Raw genomic sequence first — 20,672 nt, 5'->3', positions numbered from 1 at the left:
CCATAGTCTAAGACGTGCTACTAAAATTGTATATTGTTATATTATGTAAGAACAATGGTGCAAACAAATAAAAATGTAATTATTTTAAAACAAATGTGCTTTCTCCCACGTTCGATTACAGCCCTTGCCTTAATTGTCTCAGAAAAGTGAGGCGAGAGGATACCCTGACTGAATTAGGTCCATAATCAATAGCCTAACTGTTAAATGTGCCTGGCTTCATAAATCATCCATATACAGTGCCTTCAGAAAGTATTCAGACCCCTTGACTTTTTCCACATTTTGTTACATTACAGCCTTATTCTAAAATTGATAAAAAATCCTCAGCAATCTACAATCTACACACAATACCCCATAATGACAGGTTTTTTAGAAATGTTTGCAAAAAAACAGTAGTACCTTATTTACAAGTATTCAGACCCTTTGCTATGAGACTCAAAATTGAGCTCAGGTGCATCCTGTTTCCATTGATCATCCTTGAGATGTTTCTACAACTTGATTGGAGTCCAACCATCTCTGCAGCACTCCACCAATCAGGCCTTTATGGTAGAGTGGCCAGACAGAAGCTACTCCTCAGTAAGAGGCACATGATAGCCCACTTGGAGTTTTCCAAAAGACCCTCAGACCATGAGAAAAAATATTCTCTGGTCTGGTGAAACCAAGATTGAACACTTTGGCCTGAATGCCAAGCGTCTCGTCTGGAGGAAAAATGGCCCATCCCTAAGGTGTATCACAACCGTTCGTGACTATGAGTCCCATTGGGCGCCGCACAATTGGCCCAGTGACATCCGGGTTTGGCTGGTGTAGGCCGTCATTGTAAAGAAGAATTTGTTCTTAACTGACTTGCCTAGTTAAATAAATGTTAATTAAAAATTTATGTAAAAAAATAAATACAAAAAATAAGGTGAAGCATGGTTGTGCCAGCATCATGTTTTTCAGCGGCAGGGACTAGGAGACTAGAGCAAAGTACAGAGATTCTTGATGAAAACCTGCTATGGAGTGCTCAGGAGCACAGACTGTGGCAAAGGTTCACCTTCCAACAGGATAACAACCCTAAGCACACAGCCTAGACAATGCAGGAGTGGCTTCAGGACAAGTCTCTGAATGTCCCTTAGTGGCCCAGCCAGGACCCGGACTTGAACCCGATCGAACATCTCTGGAGAGACCTGAAAATAGCTGTGCAGCAACGCTCCCCATCCAACCTGACAGAGCTTGAGAAGACTTGCAGAGAAGAGTGGGAGAAACTCTCCAAATACAGGTGAGCCAAGCTTGTAGCGTCATACCCAGGAGGACTTGAGGCTGTAATCGCTGCCAAAGTGCTTCAATAAAGTACTGGGTGAAGGGTCTGAATACTTATGTAAAAGTGATATTTCAGTTCCAAAAATGTTATGCATTTGCAAACATTTATAAAAAACTGTTTTTGCTTTATCATTATGCGGGTATTGTGTGCAGATTGTAAAAACAATTTAATCCATTTCAGAATAAAGCTGTAACGTAAACAAAATTTGAAAAAGTCAAGGGGTCTGAATACTTTCCGATCGACAGAAATAAGATTGATCCTGCTTGTGTTACCTATATGTGTGTTTGTTTAATAGCCTACTGATTCCGTGAGCACCAAGCCTCACGCAACCACATGTCGAATACAATCAGAATTGGCTGTAATTATGCAGCACGATTAACACTGTTGATGTTCTGTGGTGGTTGCTGCAGCAAGGAGGAGATAGAGACAACGGGTGTTAGTCACACAGTCATTCTGTCTTTTTTAACACAGCGCAGCAAGTCTGAGCCCGGCACAATCAAATCAATTGCAGTAGGACTCCCTGTAGTCATTTGTGTGTCTTAATTATTTAATCAAACAGTTTGCTTAAAGCATCAGACAAGCTCAGAGCATAATACAGTTGATTAAAAATATTTTGACCCATTGATTCGTCGAAAGAACACTTGGTCGACAAAGATTTGTTTTTGTCGTGGACAGCCCTACTCCATTCCATTTATTCCATTTCAGCCTCCCACCAGCCTCCTCTGCTGTTGCAAAATATAGAACCACTAACACACACACACACACACACACACACACACACACACACACACACACACACACACACACACACACACACACACACACACACACACACACACACACACTTCTAAGCTACCTTGTGGATGACCCATCTATCTATCCATCCATCCATCTAGACGCTGATGAGATGGCCCATTCTGACCGCTCAGAGAGGGGGGGACGAAAGGGTCACTGGAGGAGGAGGCAGCCTCGCTGGAATGGACTAGACCACTTCCATAATGACAACAGGTGAGACTCAGAAGCTGTTCTACAGCATGAAAATGGCAAAAAAGACCAAACACAACATAGTCTACTAGGTGTGCTGTATTCATGAATATAAAGCTGCTGTGTGAAATATGATGTGCCATTATTGGATATTTTCTGGATAAAGCCAGAGTGCATTTGGTAAGTGACTTAATTTTCCCATTTAAGCCTAGTCAATGTGGCAAAGGTCCTTCTCTTACTGCCTCTCCTCTTTCTATAATATAATAATAACACATGCTCCTCTTTTTCTCTCTCCTCTCTCTCTGTTCTCTCTCTATCCATCCTCTCCCAGGGGTCCAGTGTTCCAGCAGTATGAGGGTTACACTTGTCATGGAGGGTTCATGGTTGGCCCCCGTCCTCTTCCTCCTGTAGGGAGACACGATGGCTACTCGGGGGCGCTGGACGAGCTCACACTCAAACACATGGCCCAGGACTGCAGCTCTGTGAAAAACAAGCTGCTCAAACTCAAGAGTTTATTACAGGTAACACACACACACACACACCCTCAAAGTCTCGAAGGCAGTCTTTAGGAACTCAATACAATTCCAATCTAATCACTTAGTTGATTTGAGCTATTTACTGACTAAGCAAGTGGAAATCACATCTTGTCACTGGCATCAGCTCCTTTTAGAATCAAATAGATTTAGCGTCCAATAAAATGTCACTTGATTAGGATAACTATGATGTCAGGTTAGAGTTTTTCATTTGCCAGACGGAGGCTGCACATGTTTTGTTAAGCAGTAGCTTTATAGGAGTTTATCACACATCAAAATATCCAGGTGACAGAAGGCTTCTGAAGTTTAAAGGCAGTAGAAATATACACTGCCACATGCCAGTCACAGTGACCCTTTAGGCCTGTGTAGCAGAGATGCACTGGTTTAATCCATTTTGTGATGTAGAAAATAGCTGCTGGCTTTACTCTGAATGCCATGTCTCATGCCCATGTCTTGAGAGTGAGCAACAGTTAAGCTGTGGCACAGGTTTTTATTCTGTGTGTCAGTCATCTCTTCTTACCTGTTATTACTCCTGGAGCCAATCCTCCTCCCTTTTGGTTACCTGTGGTTCCTTAATCACTTAATAGATCTGTCAGATGAAGCATTCCATTCAACAGAGACACACACACAAACACACAGTGTCAGTGATGTGATGTGTGAGACAGTTAATCAGTAGTGTACAGCTTTTGACGGTACAGCGTCTCTGTCTGGCCCTATAGGACCCCATTATCTATGTTAGTGTCAGGCTGGGTGATATTGGCTTTGCCCTCACAGCCCTCAGCACATTACATTCCTCCAAAACAAGTCAACTGTGCCCAAAGAGGGTCTGTGACATGACAAAGCACCACACAGCCACTCTGTGATAGTAATTTGATTTGCTTGTCAGAGCCTAGAATATGTTAATTATCTCCAAAAAAGGAACATCTTTTATTGTGACCAAAGTGAGTATAAATGTGAGTTATTTGTACCAATATTTGATTCATGTTAATTTGACCTCTGACTGTGCAAAATGTAGAGATTGTAGCAAATGGGACGGGACGGGACGGGACGGGGGGGGGGGTCATAACAGGCCTACCTATGCAAGGTTCGTAACACTAAGTAATGCTGTTGCTGTTGATTATAGTCATCTAATTGCTAAATGACAAAAATGTCTAATTGAGAAAGTCTGAAAGTAAGTCTGTCTGTTTGTTGTCTGTATTTAGCAGGGTAGTTTGGCCTTGGGCACCATTAGATGTTCTCTTCTTAATTATCTTTCTTTGGAGCTGTGATGATGTGCTGTGGGCAGCAGCTGTAGAATGACGCTCTACTTTAATCGTAATTGATCTCGCTGAGCTACGAGCAACTGGCTTTATCAGTGTACCCAGCTGGCTATAGGCTAGCTAGAGCAAGGCCTGTCTACAGAAGACATTACAGAAGAGGCTCCAAACTTAGTAGCAATTAGTAGTGTCATTATAATCAACTGTCAATATCCATACAGCTAGTCATGCTGTCTGCCCCCATGTAGTATAGTTCAGAATACTGAACCGTGTTTGCTTTGTGTTTGTAGATGGAGGATGGAGGCCCAGAGCTTGTGAAAGAGGGCGAGGAGGTTGAGGAGGATAACAGCACAACTATACAGGTACAGTCAGCCACATCCAGGAACCAAGACAAGTAGCATTGTTAGCCGTGTTCAGAATGAACCACTGTGTATGTGTTCCAGTTGGAGGAGCTAATGAAGGAGGTGCGGGAGCTCAGGGAGGAGCTGAGGGATAAGGACAGGACAATCACGAAGCTCACACGACAGCAACAGGCGGTGAGTCTCCAGGAGGGGTCAGTGAGACAACGGCAGTCATTCTCTGCCAGTGCTTTTGCCTCCATCATAATGCAACACATTACACGTGGGAGTTGTATTTCTACGAATTCCATAGTCAAGACACCGACATACTAACCTCAGTTATGTTTGCTTTCACATGGATCCATCAGTGTTGTGACGTTCATTAGTGTCCAGGGCCTAGTGTGCTCGTTAGGTAAACAACCAGACTGTCCACTGACATTATTCAAATTCCCCATGTAGAGCAATAGCAAATGTCAGAGCAACGTAAGGTACAGTAATAGCAAATGTCAGAGCAACATCAGTGTTCCAACCGCTCTAGTTCTCCCAATTAGGGGGAGGGGGAGAGGGAGAGGGAGAGGGGAGATATAATAATAATTCATTACTATGGAGAGAAATAGTAAGGGAGTTACTGATTGAATAGTAGATGAGAGAAAGAATAATAGAGAGAATGATATAATTAGCCAAATAGGGAGTAAGAAATACTGAATGCTCTGTGGGTTGAGCTGCCAGGAGTTCATGCAGATGTTCTGTTTTACTCATTAGCAAAGGGTGGTTGGTGTTGTTCTTATTGAACTGTGAGGAGAGAGACAGATGTGGGTATGTTGAATTTTAATGTAGCTCAGCTTAATTGATTATATGAAGTTACCAATTGGATTGAATATTAACCTCCCCTCATCTGACCTTGGTGCTCCTGGAATTAATACATTATTTAACGACAAACTGTGAATTAGCAACTGATCCACTGCTATAGTCTAAAGTTGAAAACCCACTGGGAATGACCTCCATAGTATTAGAGTTAATAGGGTCTAGTAGTTTTTGAATACCAACTCACCTTAGTGGATCAGTTGTTATTGTATTTTCCTGATACATTAGTGGTAACTCTCTCTCCTGCCCCAGTCTGCTCACGCTGACCAGCCTGGGAGCTGTCACTGTCACCAGAGGGCACCGTCGCTGGAAGAGGACAGACAGACGCACCAAGACAAGGCCACACAGACCCCCTGGAGAGGACAAGGAAACAGCCATGCCGTGAGTACACCTGTATAATATATACCTGGAGAATGGAGACCCACAGCCAGTCTCATCTGTCCACTGCTAGTCAGTCATCAAGTCAGTCCATCACCTATAGTCCCCTTCCTCCCATTCAACTTACTCACTGGTACTACACCTCCAGATCCCCCACCCCATCACCATTGTCCTAAATGGTGGAACCACTTAATGGATAGTGAGACTGTCTGTGTGTTTAAGCCGTCAGCCCTCAGCCATCTACACACAAGGCAGGTGTAGTGGCTACCTCTTTTATCTTTCTACCTCTGTATTTGTCATTCTTGCTTATTCTTTCCCTATTTAATTATTATTGTTGTCTCTCTCTCTCTCTCTCTCTCTCTCTCACTCACTCACTCACTCACTCACTCACTCACTCACTCACTCACTCACTCACTCACTCACTCACTCACTCACTCACTCACTCACTCACACACTCTTTCTCCACAGACAGTTCAAAGGGACTGTTGGAGCAGGTGGAACATTGGCCCAATATTCGACCTCTGATTAATTATTTCATTAATAAGATGAGGTCTAAGGGCGTTCCATAGTGACATCGTGTGAGATAAGTCATGCTTCAACCACTGTACCTGCTAGCGACATGTGTCCCACATCCGAAGACACATCCATAATCTGTAGACGGTTCTGATTGGAGAATCGCCATTGGCATCACATTCCATGTTGTATCCTCACTTTGCGTACACACTGGTCTGTGTTTCACACCTGTGTGTCTAGCTAATCAGTCTTGCAGTAGAGGAAATGTGTGTGTGCAAAACCAGAACAAAACATTGGCATCCATATTAGATTTTGATTTATGGAGGGGTGTGCATCTAAAAACTGGGTTGAATAGTTTCTTGTTCACTGATCGCCGATACAAATGGCGATTCTCTAATCAGAACCGTCTACCAATTATGGATGTGTCTTCGGATGTGGGACACATGTCGCTAGCAGGTACAGTGGTTGAAGCATGACTTATCTCACACGATGTCACTATGGAACGCCCTTAGACCTCATCTTATTAATTAAATAATTAATCAGAAGTCGAATATCTTCTCTGATCCTAATTACTACCGATACTGTTGTTGTGTGACATCCAGGTCCTTGCCTACCAGTCTCTTTTTGAGGTTTACCCAATACACTACTCAGAGTTTACCCAATACACTACTGATGATCAGGATGTTGTCAGGGCTTTCTGATCTCTTACGGAACGGGAGTCTTCTACACACCACACTTTGATAGATTTAACGTAGTCCACATTAACTGCAGAAGATATGAATGGTACTCATGGTATGAGATATAACTCCCTATGGCTTAATTGATACACTGTTAATGCAATGCTGGGATTCGAGAGTGACAGAGAGAGATCGAGAGAGTGCGCATGTGTGCCTGGAGGTTCAGGATTGAAAGATGACAGGAGAAGAGGTCTCTGAACAAAGGGCTTAGACAACAGGGGAATACCAAATGGCCTCATTAATAATGTAGAAAATCAAACAGGCAGGAAGAATAATAGAATGCAACACCTTGTTTCGTCACACCAAGACAAAAGGCTAATTACTGTCTTCCTGTCTCTCCTCCTCAAACTTTTCTATTTTCTTTTCCCCCTTCTCTCTCCTTTCCCCTCCCTTTCTTTCTATCATTATCGAAGTGGTAATTAGACACTATGCTCTTGTCATCCTGTCAGCAGGAGGGAGAGAGGGAGAGAGGTAGAGAGAGAAAGAGAGAGACCCCAGAGATTCCACACTCACCGCCCTGCCCCCAGCTACCACCAGAACGCTGCTGCTTTGTAAAACAACTTCATATTATCAGACAGGTGCAAATTTAATTGCCAGAACTACCGAAGTAAACATTTGTGTACAGACCTGGGTTGTATCACTTTTCTTGGTGCTGTCCTCAGTCTAGCGAAATACTTTTCATCTAGTGGATGATACAAGGTACTTCAGGACACTGCTAGCAGAACTGCTAATGCCCTGATCATTTGTAATGAGCAATGACACCATGCTCTACAAATAAGGCCTCAGACCAGTTTGTAAGATGAAAGGGGAAGTGAACACTTTACTAGTATAACTGCTTGTGCTTTGCTTCATCATGAACAAATCAACAGCAGTATGCACACCTTATTACTGCTTCACACTGACATGCTAGGCCAAGACACTGTTAGCATACTAATGACATCATGATGAAAGACAAATCCATCTAATAACGGGTCCATCTACTTGTGTGCTTGAGGCCCAGACAAAATCAGTGGACATGTGGGGCAGAACATGGCTAATGAACTGAATGTTTTCTTCTCACAATTTGAATCAGACGAGGTGCAACTAATGAAAGTGTCATTACAAATGTGTGAGAGATTTATTGTTAAAGAGGTTGATGATTTGAAATAGTTCAGGGAATGTAATACACACGAAAGCCCAGGCCCAGACAAAATAGTGTTAAAGTTATGTGCTGAACAATTATCTGGTGTTTTTACAATTTCCAATCCTCCCTCATCTAGCAACACCTGCCACTGTTGTGGAACAACTCAACAAGTATACCCATTCCTAAAGGATCTAATACCTCTGTGCTGAATGACAACTGCCGTGTCGCCTTGACATCCTTAGTAATGAAATGCTTTGCGGAAATTGTGAAAAGCCATGTCCTCGACCCTTTTCATTTAGTCCAGCAGAGGAGTTGATGATGCCATTCTTACGCTCCTCAACATGATCTATAGATTTTTTCAATTTGACCTTTATTTAACTAGGCAAGTCAGTTAAGAACAAATTCTTATTTTCAATGACGGCCTAGGAACAGTGGGTTAACTGCCTGTTCAGGGGCAGAACGACAGATTTGTACCTGGTCAGCTCGGGGATTTGAACTTGCAAACTTCCAGTTACTAGTCCAACGCTCTAATCACTAGGCTACCCTGCCACCCCTAGATATCTGGAGGGCGCCAAGTTTGTTGACATTTCTTCTGCCTTTAACACAACCCAGCCGTACATTCTGGCACAGAGACTCACTCGTAAGGGACTTCTTCTTAGATGGGGGTGGGGGGTTGTGGCTGTTGGACTTCCTGAGCCAGAGGTCAAGGTGGGTCCCCGTGTATCAGACCAACGCACCACCAAGACAGGCTCCCCACAGGGATGTGTTTTGTCCCCACTCCTGTACATCTTGTACAGCAAGTATTCACTTTTTAAAACATTTTGTATTGTTTGTTGGTTTGGCAATGCCACTGTCAGACAGAAAATATGCTGAGAAGGATTATTACCAAAGGAAGAATGGTACTTGGAGTCAAAACAGACAGGCCTGGATGAGATCTTTGAGGTCAGGGCCCTCAGCAAGGCTCACAAAATACTTTTAGACCCAAACCACCCCCTGTACCTGGACTTTGAACTACTCCCCTCTGGGTGCAGGTATAGGACACCCCCGGCATGAAAAACAGAACTGGACAATCATTTGTGTCAGGTGTGATATACCTTCTAAACAGCTCTGGTTAATGTTCTGATCTTATGCACCCAGTAAGGTCAGCAGGCTGGTCTTCTTTCATCGGTATACACTGTATGTAACTGTTATTCATTTTTTATTGTCAATTTGTATTTAAACACCACTTTAAGCGTGTACATGATACTGCAACAACATTTCACTGGGACAATAAAGTCAGTAAAGTAAAAGTGTTCCCCCTGAACTGTCAGACATGGGAAGTAGCTACGTCTTCACCCCAGAATGTTAGATGAAGATGGGAAAGCTCTCCCTGATCTGCAGACAGCCCAATAAAAATGCCAGTCACTGTCAGCTCTAGGCAAGCACAGGCCCTCTTTCCCATTTCAAACTTTCCTTTCTGCAAATGAAGCCGTGGCAGGTGGCCATGCAGAAGGGTTCTGCTGTAATTGTGTTGTACAAGAATGACAGGGAGGAGGTTGATCAGAAACCTCATTTCTCATCCACTTCCCTAAACGTGTGGGTATTTGAAATAGCGCGGGGCCCCCCAGGGAGTCCAATCTCTTTCACCCTAGATGCATATATGTCCCGCTCGGCTTGAGGAGATTTGAGCAATTTAAGAGCCGGCCCCAAACAGTCAGGAGAACCTGTTGACTGTCATCTCTGGTTAACGTAGCGCCTGCGGCCGCCCCTCCACTCCTCTTTTACCCAGAATGCTTTTATGTTTATGCCCAGTTTGGGACTCTTCAGGTGGGATTGGGGCGGTTATTGAGGACAGGCATTCGCCCTCACACACAGACAAACATTCTGTCTGATTATTCAGTGCTAAACGTAATAGACTGTGGGAAAGAGCGAGCGAGAGAGACACCGATTGAAAATAAAGGAAGTATTAGAGAGAGGTTCACATAAGTACAACATGCATTTTAACTTGTATGCCTTTCAAAAGTGTTATGTTTTTGCATTGACATCCTAGAGCAGGGAAACAGAGAGTGAGGATGTAAGAGGAGACAAATAACAGACAGAGTGAGCGATGTGGTCTTGGTGGTAGCGGTGGGAGGAACAGTGGGGTACAATTGATTCGGGCTACTTGCTGTCTGCTGACTGACATTGATGTCTGTCCCTGGCTGCAGAGTGAAATGGAGAGATTGGGTTGATAACCCTTCCTTCTTCCTCCCTGCACCCCTTCACCTGGAAATGAGAAGTCAAATTAAGCACTAGTTCTGCGACAGGGTGACTGGCTTTACAATATGTGACTCTACCTTTCTTACTTTTGTAGATGGTCTTTACAAAGTCGAAACGTCATGCCACTAACGTTAGCATGTTAACAGGGTGTGTGTTTTTTCATGCTCGTCGATGTCATGCTTCCTACTCACACAATCGCTCATAATCATGGCTGGATGTCTTGTGGAGAAAACAGTGTCTGTCAGTGTCAGTGTGTGTCAGTCAGTGTGTGTGTCAGTTTCAGTCAGTGTGTGTCAGTTTCAGTCTGTGTGTCAGTTTTAGTCAGTGTGTGTGTCAGTTTCAGTCAGTTTGTGTGTCAGTTTCAGTCAGTGTCAGTGTGTGTCAGTTTCAGTCAGTGTCAGTGTGTATTAGTTTCAGTCAGTGTGTGTCAGTTTCAGTCAGTGTGTGTCAGTTTCAGTCAGTGTGTGTCAGTTTCAGTCAGTGTGTTTCAGTCAGTGTCAGTGTGTCAGTTTCAGTCAGTGTCCATGTGTGTCAGTTTCAGTCAGGGACCGTGTGTGTCAGTTTCAGTCAGTGTCCGTGTGTGTCAGTTTCAGTCAGTGTCCGTGTGTGTCAGTTTCAGTCAGTGTCAGTGTGTGTCAGTTTCAGTCCATGTGTCCCCGTTTCAGTCAGTGTCAGTTTCAGTCAGTGTGTGTTAGTTTCAGTCAGTGTGTGTGTCAGTTTCAGTCAGTGTCAGTGTGTGTCAGTTTCAGTCCGTGTGTCCCCGTTTCAGTCAGTGTCAGTTTCAGTCAGTGTGTGTTAGTTTCAGTCAGTGTGTGTGTCAGTTTCAGTGAGTGTCAGTGTGTGTTAGTTTCAGTCAGTGTCGGTGTGTGTTAGTTTCAGTCAGTGTGTGTGTCAGTTTCAGTCAGTGTCAGTGTGTGTTAGTTTCAGTCAGTGTGTTTTAGTCAATGTGTGTCAGTGTGTGTCAGTGTGTGTGTGTCAGTCAGTGTGTGTGTCAGTGTGAGTGTCAGTGTGAGTGTCAGTGTGAGTGTCATTCAGTGTCAGTGTGAGTGTCAGTCAGTGTCAGTGTGTGTTAGTTTCAGTCAGTGTGTGTCAGTCAATGTGTGTCAGTCAATGTGTGACAGTGTGTGTGTTCGTGTGTGTGACTGTCAGTGTGTGTCAGTGTGTGTGTCAGTCAGTGTCCGTGTGTGTCAGTCAGTGTGTGTGTCAGTGTGAGTATCAGTGTGAGTGTCATTCAGTGTCAGTGTGAGTGTCATTCAGTGTCAGTGTGGGTGTCATTTAGTGTCAGTGTGAGTGTCATTCAGTGTCAGTATGAGTGTCATTCAGTGTCTGTGTCAGTCATTGTCAGTGTGTGTGTGTCAGTCATTGGCAGTGTGTGTGTGTGTGTCAGTCATTGTCACTGTGTGTGTCAGTCATTGTCAGTCAGTGTCTCTGTCAGTGTCTGTCAGTCAGTGTGAGTGTCAGGGTGTGTGTGTCAGTCAGTGTGAGTGTCAGTGTGAGTGTCATTCAGTGTGTGTGTCAGTCATTGTCAGTCAGTGTCTCTGTCAGTGTCTGTCAGTCAGTGTGAGTGTCATTCAGTGTCAGTATGAGTGTCATTCAGTGTCTGTGTGTGTCAGTCATTGTCAGTGTGTGTGTGTCAGTCATTGGCAGTGTGTCAGAGTCAGTGTCAGTGTGTCTGTCAGTCAGTGTGTGTGTCAGTGTGTGTGTGAGTCAGTGTCTGTCTGTGTCAGTGTCTGTCTGTGTCAGTGTGTGTGTGAGTCAGTGTCTGTGTGTGTGTGAGTCAGTGTGTCTGTCAGTCAGTGTGTGTGTCAGTGTGTGTGTGAGTCAGTGTCTGTGTGTGTCAGTGTCTGTCTGTCAGTGTCTGTCTGTGTCAGTGTGTGTGTGAGTCAGTGTCTGTCTGTGTCAGTGTCTGTCTGTGTCAGTGTGTGTGTGAGTCAGTGTCTGTGTGTGTGTGAGTCAGTGTGTCTGTCAGTCAGTGTGTGTGTCAGTGTGTGTGTGAGTCAGTGTCTGTGTGTGTCAGTGTCTGTCTGTCAGTGTCTGTCTGTGTCAGTGTGTGTGTGAGTCAGTGTCTGTGTGTGTGTGTGTGTGTGAGTCAGTGTTTGTGTGTCAGTCAGTGTCTGTGTGTGTCATTGTATGTCACGCCTCCTTTGTCTTTTCTCTGTGCAGGGTGTGCTGCCCGCCCCCTTCCTCTCCCCCTGGCAGAGCCAGTACCAGGGGCCGCCCCGCACCAGCATGCCCCAGCGCAGACAGAGTGAGTCACTAACCCAACCCCCCTCTGACCCTCTCACTTACACTTCTGTCTCCTTCTCTGCTCCCCTCAATTATCCCGTGTCTCTGCCCCCCTTGACATGTTTCTCTATATCATTACTTTCTTCCTTTAATATGATCTACCCATTAACACTTGAATTCAGTTAGGAGGGTGAGTGGTGTTCAGTTCAGTCACCTGTGTGTTTGGGGAAATCAGTTGGTAGCAAGGTTGAGTGAGCAAACGCAACGGGTAGTTTTAGTAAATGGACTTGGATCGTTATCAGACACCCTAGTGTAAAGGAACAAGACTAGCTAATGCTTGGATGAGTTCAGTGACAGGGAGTCAAGACTCCGAAGAAGGGTGCATTTCCACAACCTGGGGCAGTCTATTGGCTGCTCTTGTATTAGGATTGACAAACATAATGTGGCAATCCCGCTGTCAAATCAAAGGGGTGCATTGACAGAGTTATGAGTCCACACACGATATTATCCTGCGTTTAGATGAGGGACACAAAAACAGTTATACCAGTCGGCATAGCGGGACAAGAAAGCAAGAAAGACTGCGACGGCAAAAGCAAACGAGCAAGATGGAATGCGTTGCTATGGTGATTTCAGTAACCTCAATGGCATTGACCGTCATGCTCTTATTGAAAACAACGACATCTGGTTTGCCGTCTACCTCGTACCATGTAAACACAGAATGAGAGTGAGAAAGAGGGAGAGAGATGAAAGAGGGAGCTGTTTTAATGTGTTGTAGCCAAATGCACTGGATTGAGCTTGTTTGCAATTAACCATTTAACCCTTGAATTCAGGTGTGATGTGAGTATGTCTGTATTTTTCTGTGCCTGAATGGGACACTGAGTCATTATGATGGAGTGGTTATTGGTCAAGGTATTTGTCTGCGAAAATGTGGATGCCAGTGAAGATGTCATCACTCAAGTGCTCCTTTTCAGCTACCTTACTATCTTAACCCTGTTTTAATCCTGTGTGTGTCTCTCTCCTCTCAGTCTGCCTTCTGCTCGTCTTTCTCATCTGTCTATCGATCTCTCATCCCATCTTTCTCTCTCTCTCTCACCCTCTCTCTCTCTTTCTCTCTCTCTCTCTCTCTCTGGGAATACCTTGTCAATGTTCTTTCTCTCCCTCTGCCTCTCTCTCTTTCTCTCTCTCTCTCTCTTTCTCTCTCTCTCTCTCTCTCTGGGAATACCTTGTCAATGTTCTTTCTCTCCCTCTGCCTCTCTCTCTTTCTCTCTCTCTCTCTCCCTCTCTCTCTCTCTGGGAATACCTTGTCAATGTTCTTTCTCTCCCTCTGCCTCTCTCTCACCCTCTCTCTCTCTCTCTTTCTCTCTCTCTCTCTCTCTGGGAATACCTTGTCAATGTTCTTTCTCTCCCTCTGCCTCTCTCTCACCCTCTCTCTCTCTCTCTCTTTCTCTCTCTCTCTCTCTCTCTGGGAATACCTTGTCAATGTTCTTTCTCTCCCTCTGCCTCTCTCTCTTTCTCTCTCTCTCTCTCCCTCTCTCTCTCTGGGAATACCATGTCTATGTTCTTTCTCTCCCTCTGCCTCTCCCATAATGCCTTTGGCAAGGAATGGAGCACGTTGTGCATTACATCACTGACAAGCGTGGTACAGTAACCGTCTAACCATCACCCTGGGCCCTGCACGCTGGCGTAGCATGACGTGGCACAATGAAAGCATGCCAGTGTTGATGTGCATCTGCATGCCTTGGCTTGAGTTTGGAGTCTACCTTGTCTTCCTGCTGGGCCTGCATTGCTCTGTTAAATGATAATGCATGCATCAATAAACATCAACTGAATTTTTAAATTGGCTTTAAAAAAAAAAGTACAACTCCTGAACAAGGCCACATGTATTTGAAGCCCCATTATCGCTGTTGTCAGCTTTCGCTGTCCCACTATGTAATCACAAACAGTTTAGCTAAGCCAGCAGTCGACAAATGAAAGCAATCAGGCTTCTCTCCCCCTGTATCATTGGCTCTAATCTACAAAATTGAAATTGCCACTATTTTCGCAGCAACCAATATACGATTGTGCACTAAACTAGAGCTGAAATAGATAATGATCATCATTGGCAATATTCAGAGGGTTATAATAGGGGGATTTCCAGGGAGCTAAATTAGTATCATTTTTCAATTCCACAATATCTAGGTCCTTCTGCACTCATTATGCTTAAATCACTGTAGTTTTATTGACACAGCGGGATGGGTTGTTGAGATTGGTTTGATAGCCCGGGCAGATACTTGTAAATGGTGTTATAAACTCAAAATCACAGACGTAGAACCTCTTATTTATACACTGGCCACTCCTGTGGGATAGAAAACTGTTCACTTGATTTCTCATTTAATTACACATTTCTGCTTTAGATTTCAATATGGTGTGCTATTTTTTCATACATACAATACATCAGCAAAAGTATGTGGACACCCCTTCAAATTAGTGGATTTGGCTATTTCAGCCACACCCGTTGCTGACAGGTGTATAAAATTTGAGCACACAGCCATGCAATCTCCATAAAAAAACATTGGCAGTAGAATGGCCTTACTAAAGAGCTCAGTGACTTTCAACGTGGCACCATCATAGGATGCCACCATTCCAACAAGTCAGTCTGTCAATTTTTTGCCTCAGGAAGCAACGTCAGCACAGGAACTGTTTCGTCGGGAGCTTCATGAAATGGGTTTCCATAGCCGAGCAGCCACACACAAGCCTAAGATCACCACACGCAATGCCAAGCGTCAGCTGGAGTGGTGTTGAGCCATTGGACTCTGGAGCAATGGAAACATGCTTTCTGGAGTGATGAATCACAATTCACCATCTGGCAGTCTGACGGACGAATCTGGGTTTGGTGATGCCAGGAAAACGCTACATTCCCCAATGCATAGTGCCAACTGTAAAGATTAGTGGAGGAGGAATAATGGTCTGGGGCTTATTTTTTTATTGTTCGGACTTGGCCCCTTAGTTCCAGTGAAGGGAAATCTTAATGCTACAGCATACAATGGCATTCTAGATGATTCTGTTCTTCCAACTTTGTGGAAACAGTTTGGGGAAGGCCCTTTCCTGTTCCAGCATGATAATGCCCCCTTGCACAAAGCGAGGTCCAAACATTAATGATTTGTCGACAGTTGGTGTGGAAGAACTTGACTGGTCTGCACAGAGCCCTGACCTCAACCCCATCGAACACATTTGGAACACCGACTGCGAGCCAGGCCTAATTGCCCAACCTCACTAACGCTCTTGTGGCTGAATGGAAGCAAGTCCCCACAGCAATGTTCCAACATCTAGTGGAAATCCTTCCCAGAAGAGTGGAGGCTGTTATAGCAGCAAAGGGGGGGGACCAACTCCATATTTTAATGCCCAAGATTTAGGAATGAGATGTTCGACAAGAGGTGTCCACATACTTTTGGTGATGTAATGTATTTTGTTACATTTGTTCTTTTTGGTGGTTGTGCTTGACAATGTCTAGAATGTTATCAAAAATTAATTGCAGGCAGGAGGTACTCATGGTAATCTAATAAAAAGCATAATCACCAAAGACAATCATGATGTTTACCATATCTGATTGGTGTAGTACGGGAGATGCCCACCAGGTGGAGCTGTGGGCCTAGTCATCCCATTGCCTCTGTCAGGTTACTGCTGGAACAGACGCCTCCCTGGTGTCCTGTTGGATGTTTGAGGCAGACTGCCTTGGCCAGACCAGGGCCATCATAAGTATGTTGCGTTTGGCTTAGGAGGGATTCACACAGAGCAGGGTTGGGCTCAATTCAGTTTGTAGGCAGTCAATTCAGGAAGTAAACCAACAATACAATTCAATAATCGAAATATGATATTTATTTTTAATGACTTAAATAAACTGAAAGGTAGAAGCACATTTTTTTCTTCAGATTTTAAATTCAAATCACTTCCTGAATTGACTGCCCAACCCAGCCCCACCCTGACACAGGGCCGTGGAGCAAAACTAGGCAGTGTAGCCTAGTGGTTAGAGCATTGGACTAATAACCGAAAGGTTGCAAGTTCAAATCCCCGAGCTGACAAGGTACAAAATCTGTCGTTCTGCCCTTGAACAGGCAGTTAACCCACTGTTCCTAGGCTGTCATTGAAAATAAGAATTTGTTCTTAACTGACTTGCCTAGTAAAATAAAGGTAAAATATTAAATAAATAAAAAAAAACTAGAGTACTGACTCATGCTAGATCATAAAGATGGCAGCCTCCTAAGGATTTGTAGGATTTAGGGGGATGATCATCACAAGATAGTCCCTTTTTATTGACTGCAGGTTCACAGACAATAAAGGACGTGAAAGCATGAACTTGTTAAGGACTAGGAGCAGAGGAGGCTGGTGGAAGGAGCTATGGGAGGACCGGCTCATTGTAATGGCTGGAATGGAATACATGGAACGGTATCAAACATATGGAAACCGCTTGTTTGGCTCCGTTCCATGTATTCCATTCCAGTCACTACAATGAGCCAGTCCTCCTATAGCTCCTCCCAACAGCCTCCTCTGCTCCTAGTCCTTAACAAGTTCATGCTTTCAACCTTTGACTAGGATGTATATAAGCCCACAGACCAGTTAGTATACCAGTCTGTTTTATGTCTACAGACATCTGGTTGATGTATGACCCTCAGGCTGTCTGAGAGACACAACCCCAACCACCACAACATCAAGCCTTCATTCCCCTCTCCCTGGATATCACCACAGGGTAAAGAAGAGTGGAGTATGGTTGCCCTCAAAACCCTGCTCTAACCATGGCCTTTCCTTGCTCCAGCCTGGTTCTCTCCCGACAGGAGAATAATCTCGTACCACATACTAACTGATAGGTCACCCTGAACTCAGGACCCACAGCTAGCAGCCAGCTGTGCTCTTCCCCGACTCTACCCAGTGTTAGATCTGCTGTTTGTCTGATGCACTGGCCTGTGCTAGGTGGGTGGGAGGACCACTGTTTGACTACTGCTACTACTACTCTCACTGATTGTTAGAGAGTACAAACAAGTCCTCAGGGCAAAGAATCTTGGCTCGCTGTCCACAGTCTACAGTTTTCACCCATTTTTAAGGGCAAGTTTTTGTTCCAAGAATGAATTGAAAAAGTGAATGGGGAAACCTCACCTGAAATTGTAGATAGAATACATTTACATTGTAAATGAACATCTTCATCAATTATAGACCTTTAAGAAGGATAACTCACTACTGGTGAATTGATAATAATGTGTATGTTTTTTGTTTTTCTTCCATAGCTTCAAATACTACAGCCTTCCAGCCCCAGCCACCACGAGCACCTCACCCAGGAAAGACTAGTAAAAACAGCCCTCACAGAGGGCCACAGTGACCCCCAGAGAAGGAGGAGCAGGGGAGATGGGTCCCCTTGCACAGACTCTGACCGCCCTGCTAGAAGCCCGGCCATGGGTGTCGACACTCCCCCAGTGCCCAACCCAGACGAGTTGAGTGTGCTACTCAGCACCCAGCTCAACATCAATGACAGAGAAGGGCCTGGGACCACCCCCAGCCCTACCCAGGGGCTCCCTGCAGCCAGCAGCCCAGCAACAGGAGCACTGTCCAGGCCAGACGGGGGGCAGCGAGCCTCTCCAGAGGGCCCTGGCTGCCCTCGCGTCCTGCAGCGGCCTCGCCTCCACAAGCGTGTGTCTGTCCCAGCTCTGCCTCAGAGGTACACTAATGGCTCTCTTCTCCGATCAAGCTCTGTAGGACTGCTGGCCAACCACAGGACCAAGCAGCTGCCGCCTCCCTCCAGGGGTCTACCCTGCTTCAATTCTGGTCCCCAGGCAGTGGGCCCCTATCTGGGCCGCGGTGTGCTTGCTCAGCCCCGCACGCTGGGGGTCAGGAGGGACCTCGAGAGCACCAGCCCTCCTAGTCTGGAAATGCTAGACCTGGGACTTCTCAGAGCTAGAGTCCTGGTTCCCCCCATCCTGTCACGCCTCCCCAAGCCAAAGATCCATTGAAGAGTTCACATCATCAAATATATTGTATACTATACTGTATAACATCTCGCCTCTTCCACAGCCTCATGGTTATGACTGAGATACGTGGAGGGACTGTTTCTAACTGACAAATCTCCTTCATAAATTGTCCAGTTACTTACTTAGCAGCCTTTCATTGCACATAGTCATTATTTTTATATATATGACAAACATTCATATTTTTTATTTGGTAATCTCACTTGTGTGTTTTCTTTAAGAACGCCAAGAATGTACAGAATGCTCCGGTCAACTCTACTCACACTCACATGGGTCCTTCCTCTGGAACAGCAGAACATGGTTTGACCATGGTCTTCCATGACATCAGCAATGTTACATTACCCCCAGAGGGTAAACATAGAATGACAGAAAAAAAGCGGGGGGGGGGGATAAGGAGTGGAGCTTTCTGCTCAAACAGGGAAGTGGATTGAATGAAGAATCATTCAAAGAAAGAGGCTCAAACATACACAGAATTCTCCTGAATAAACCACAGTTCATCTTGTCGTCCTATTCCACCTCTATGAGTATGTAAGGTGATGTGTGTCTGTGTGGGTGCTCTCCATTTCCTTTGAGATCAACATCAGTGTTTATTGTATTTTGAGTTTAGAGCTAAGGTCAGTTTGAGGATTTGAGGGTTATGTTTATCTCCTCTTCAGAATAGTGGTTAACGTTTGGATGCATCCAGACATGGAGAGTGTGTTTAACAGTTTCTGACAGACTATGACAGCTTCCATGAATGTGGGCTATGGCTGTAAGTTAATGCCTCTGGCACTCTCTGTTTTACAGTACCCATTAATACCATGCACACATGAAACACACACACACACACCAAATACTCTCACCACTTTGGCGCTGTCCATAAATTCAAATCACTGTACACAGTAGTGTTGTTTCAAGTAATTTATTACAGTTAGCTAGATGGTCAACAGTGTCTTGTTTTTTCATTTAGTATAAATCCGACTGACTGAGAGATACACACACTTCTGGAAAGTTCTCATAGGGATATTGATCCATCTGTCCCCTACAGCAAGACAAGATGGGTGCCAGTGTGGTCCTTGGGGACTGAGCTGAGCCCAGGTGATGACAGGACTGTGTGTGTGTGTGTGTGTGTGTGTGTGTGTGTGTGTGTGTGTGTGTGTGTGTGTGTGTGTGTGTGTGTGTGTGTGTGTGTGTGTGTGTGTGTGTGTGTGTGTGTGTGTGTGTGTGTGTGTGTGTGTGTGTGTCTGTGTCTGTGTCTGTGTCTGTGTGTGTGTGTGTGTGTGTGTGTGTGTGTGTGTGTCTGTGTCTGTGTCTGTGTCTGTGTGTGTGTCTCTGTGTGTGTGTGTGTGTGTGTGTGTGTGTGTGTGTGTGTGTGTCTGTCTGTCTGTTTTGTGGGAGAAAGAATATTTGTGTTTGCCATGGTGAGATGTCCCATGCCATCCAGACCTGTCAGTCAATACTGCTTGGTAATTCCAAACAGAGAAATCAATAGGACCTTGGTTTTTAGTGAGAAGGGAGGATGTGTGTGAGTCTCTAGATATACCAATCTGGCAGTGTTTTCATTGGGTGTGTGTGTGTGTGTGTGTGTGTCAGGTGTACAGTATGTGCCCACAGGCCACAGAAATAAAACCAGGGAGAAAGGGTAATGCTGTTCTCTCCATCAGCCAATCAATAGCTTTCATCAATTATTCTAAAGCAGGAGTATAACTATCTCGGGGGTCCAACAGGTCGATCTTGCATCCCGTACTCTGCCATGATGTGCACTAGGCCTAAACAGATAAATCGCTAGCCAAACACATCGTCTCTTGCTAGGTGTGCACTTGAATTAAAGGGGAATCACACTCAAACGTATACATTTGTTTGTTTTTTTCAAGACCTTAACATTTCTATTTTGATGTGATTTATGCATTGACATGGACTCTGAACATCCAATGTTGTTGTTTTTCAATAAGTAATTGTAATTGTCTGAGTGAAACAACATAAAAAAGTAAGCAAATAAATGAGTAACTCGCAGCATTTTTTGAAGTAGATCTCATGTTATAAATTGCCGGAGACCCCTGAGCTAGCTAAACCAGAACAAAGAGCCCACACTGCAACTGTAACAGTGTAACTTTAGTCCATCCCCTAGCCGGGTTCGAACCAGGGACCCTCTGCACACATCAACCACAGTCACTCACGAAGCATCGTTACCCATCGCGCCACAAAAGCCGCGGTCC

The 20,672-nt window shown here is 44.7% G+C and overlaps 1 protein-coding gene across 5 annotated transcripts in view; it reads left to right on the top strand.

Annotated features, from left to right (window-relative positions):
• The window catches only part of ccser2a (coiled-coil serine-rich protein 2a), a 77,809-nt gene extending 58,139 nt beyond the window's left edge, over positions 1-19,670 (top strand). Inside the window, exons 5-12 of one of the 5 annotated variants that reach the window (XM_042323616.1) lie at positions 2,194-2,305; positions 2,613-2,802; positions 4,361-4,432; positions 4,514-4,606; positions 5,525-5,653; positions 7,350-7,478; positions 12,425-12,509; positions 17,743-17,981. In XM_042323616.1, the coding sequence (XP_042179550.1) occupies positions 2,194-2,305; positions 2,613-2,802; positions 4,361-4,432; positions 4,514-4,606; positions 5,525-5,653; positions 7,350-7,478; positions 12,425-12,509; positions 17,743-17,834 (902 nt within the window). In that variant the 3' untranslated portion in view covers positions 17,835-17,981. Of the gene's footprint in view, positions 1-2,193; positions 2,306-2,612; positions 2,803-4,360; positions 4,433-4,513; positions 4,607-5,524; positions 5,654-7,349; positions 7,479-12,424; positions 12,510-17,742 lie in introns of all 5 variants that reach the window. The other 4 variants (XM_042323613.1, XM_042323614.1, XM_042323617.1 and 1 more) reach the window with 4 other exon arrangements.
• The last annotated feature ends 1,002 nt before the right edge of the window (positions 19,671-20,672 follow it).

Source organism: Oncorhynchus tshawytscha, linkage group LG06, assembly GCF_018296145.1.
Source record: "Oncorhynchus tshawytscha isolate Ot180627B linkage group LG06, Otsh_v2.0, whole genome shotgun sequence".
Lineage (NCBI taxonomy): Eukaryota > Metazoa > Chordata > Actinopteri > Salmoniformes > Salmonidae > Oncorhynchus > Oncorhynchus tshawytscha.
Note: the sequence above shows the minus strand (reverse complement) of the source record. Positions and strands in the feature narration are given on the sequence as shown.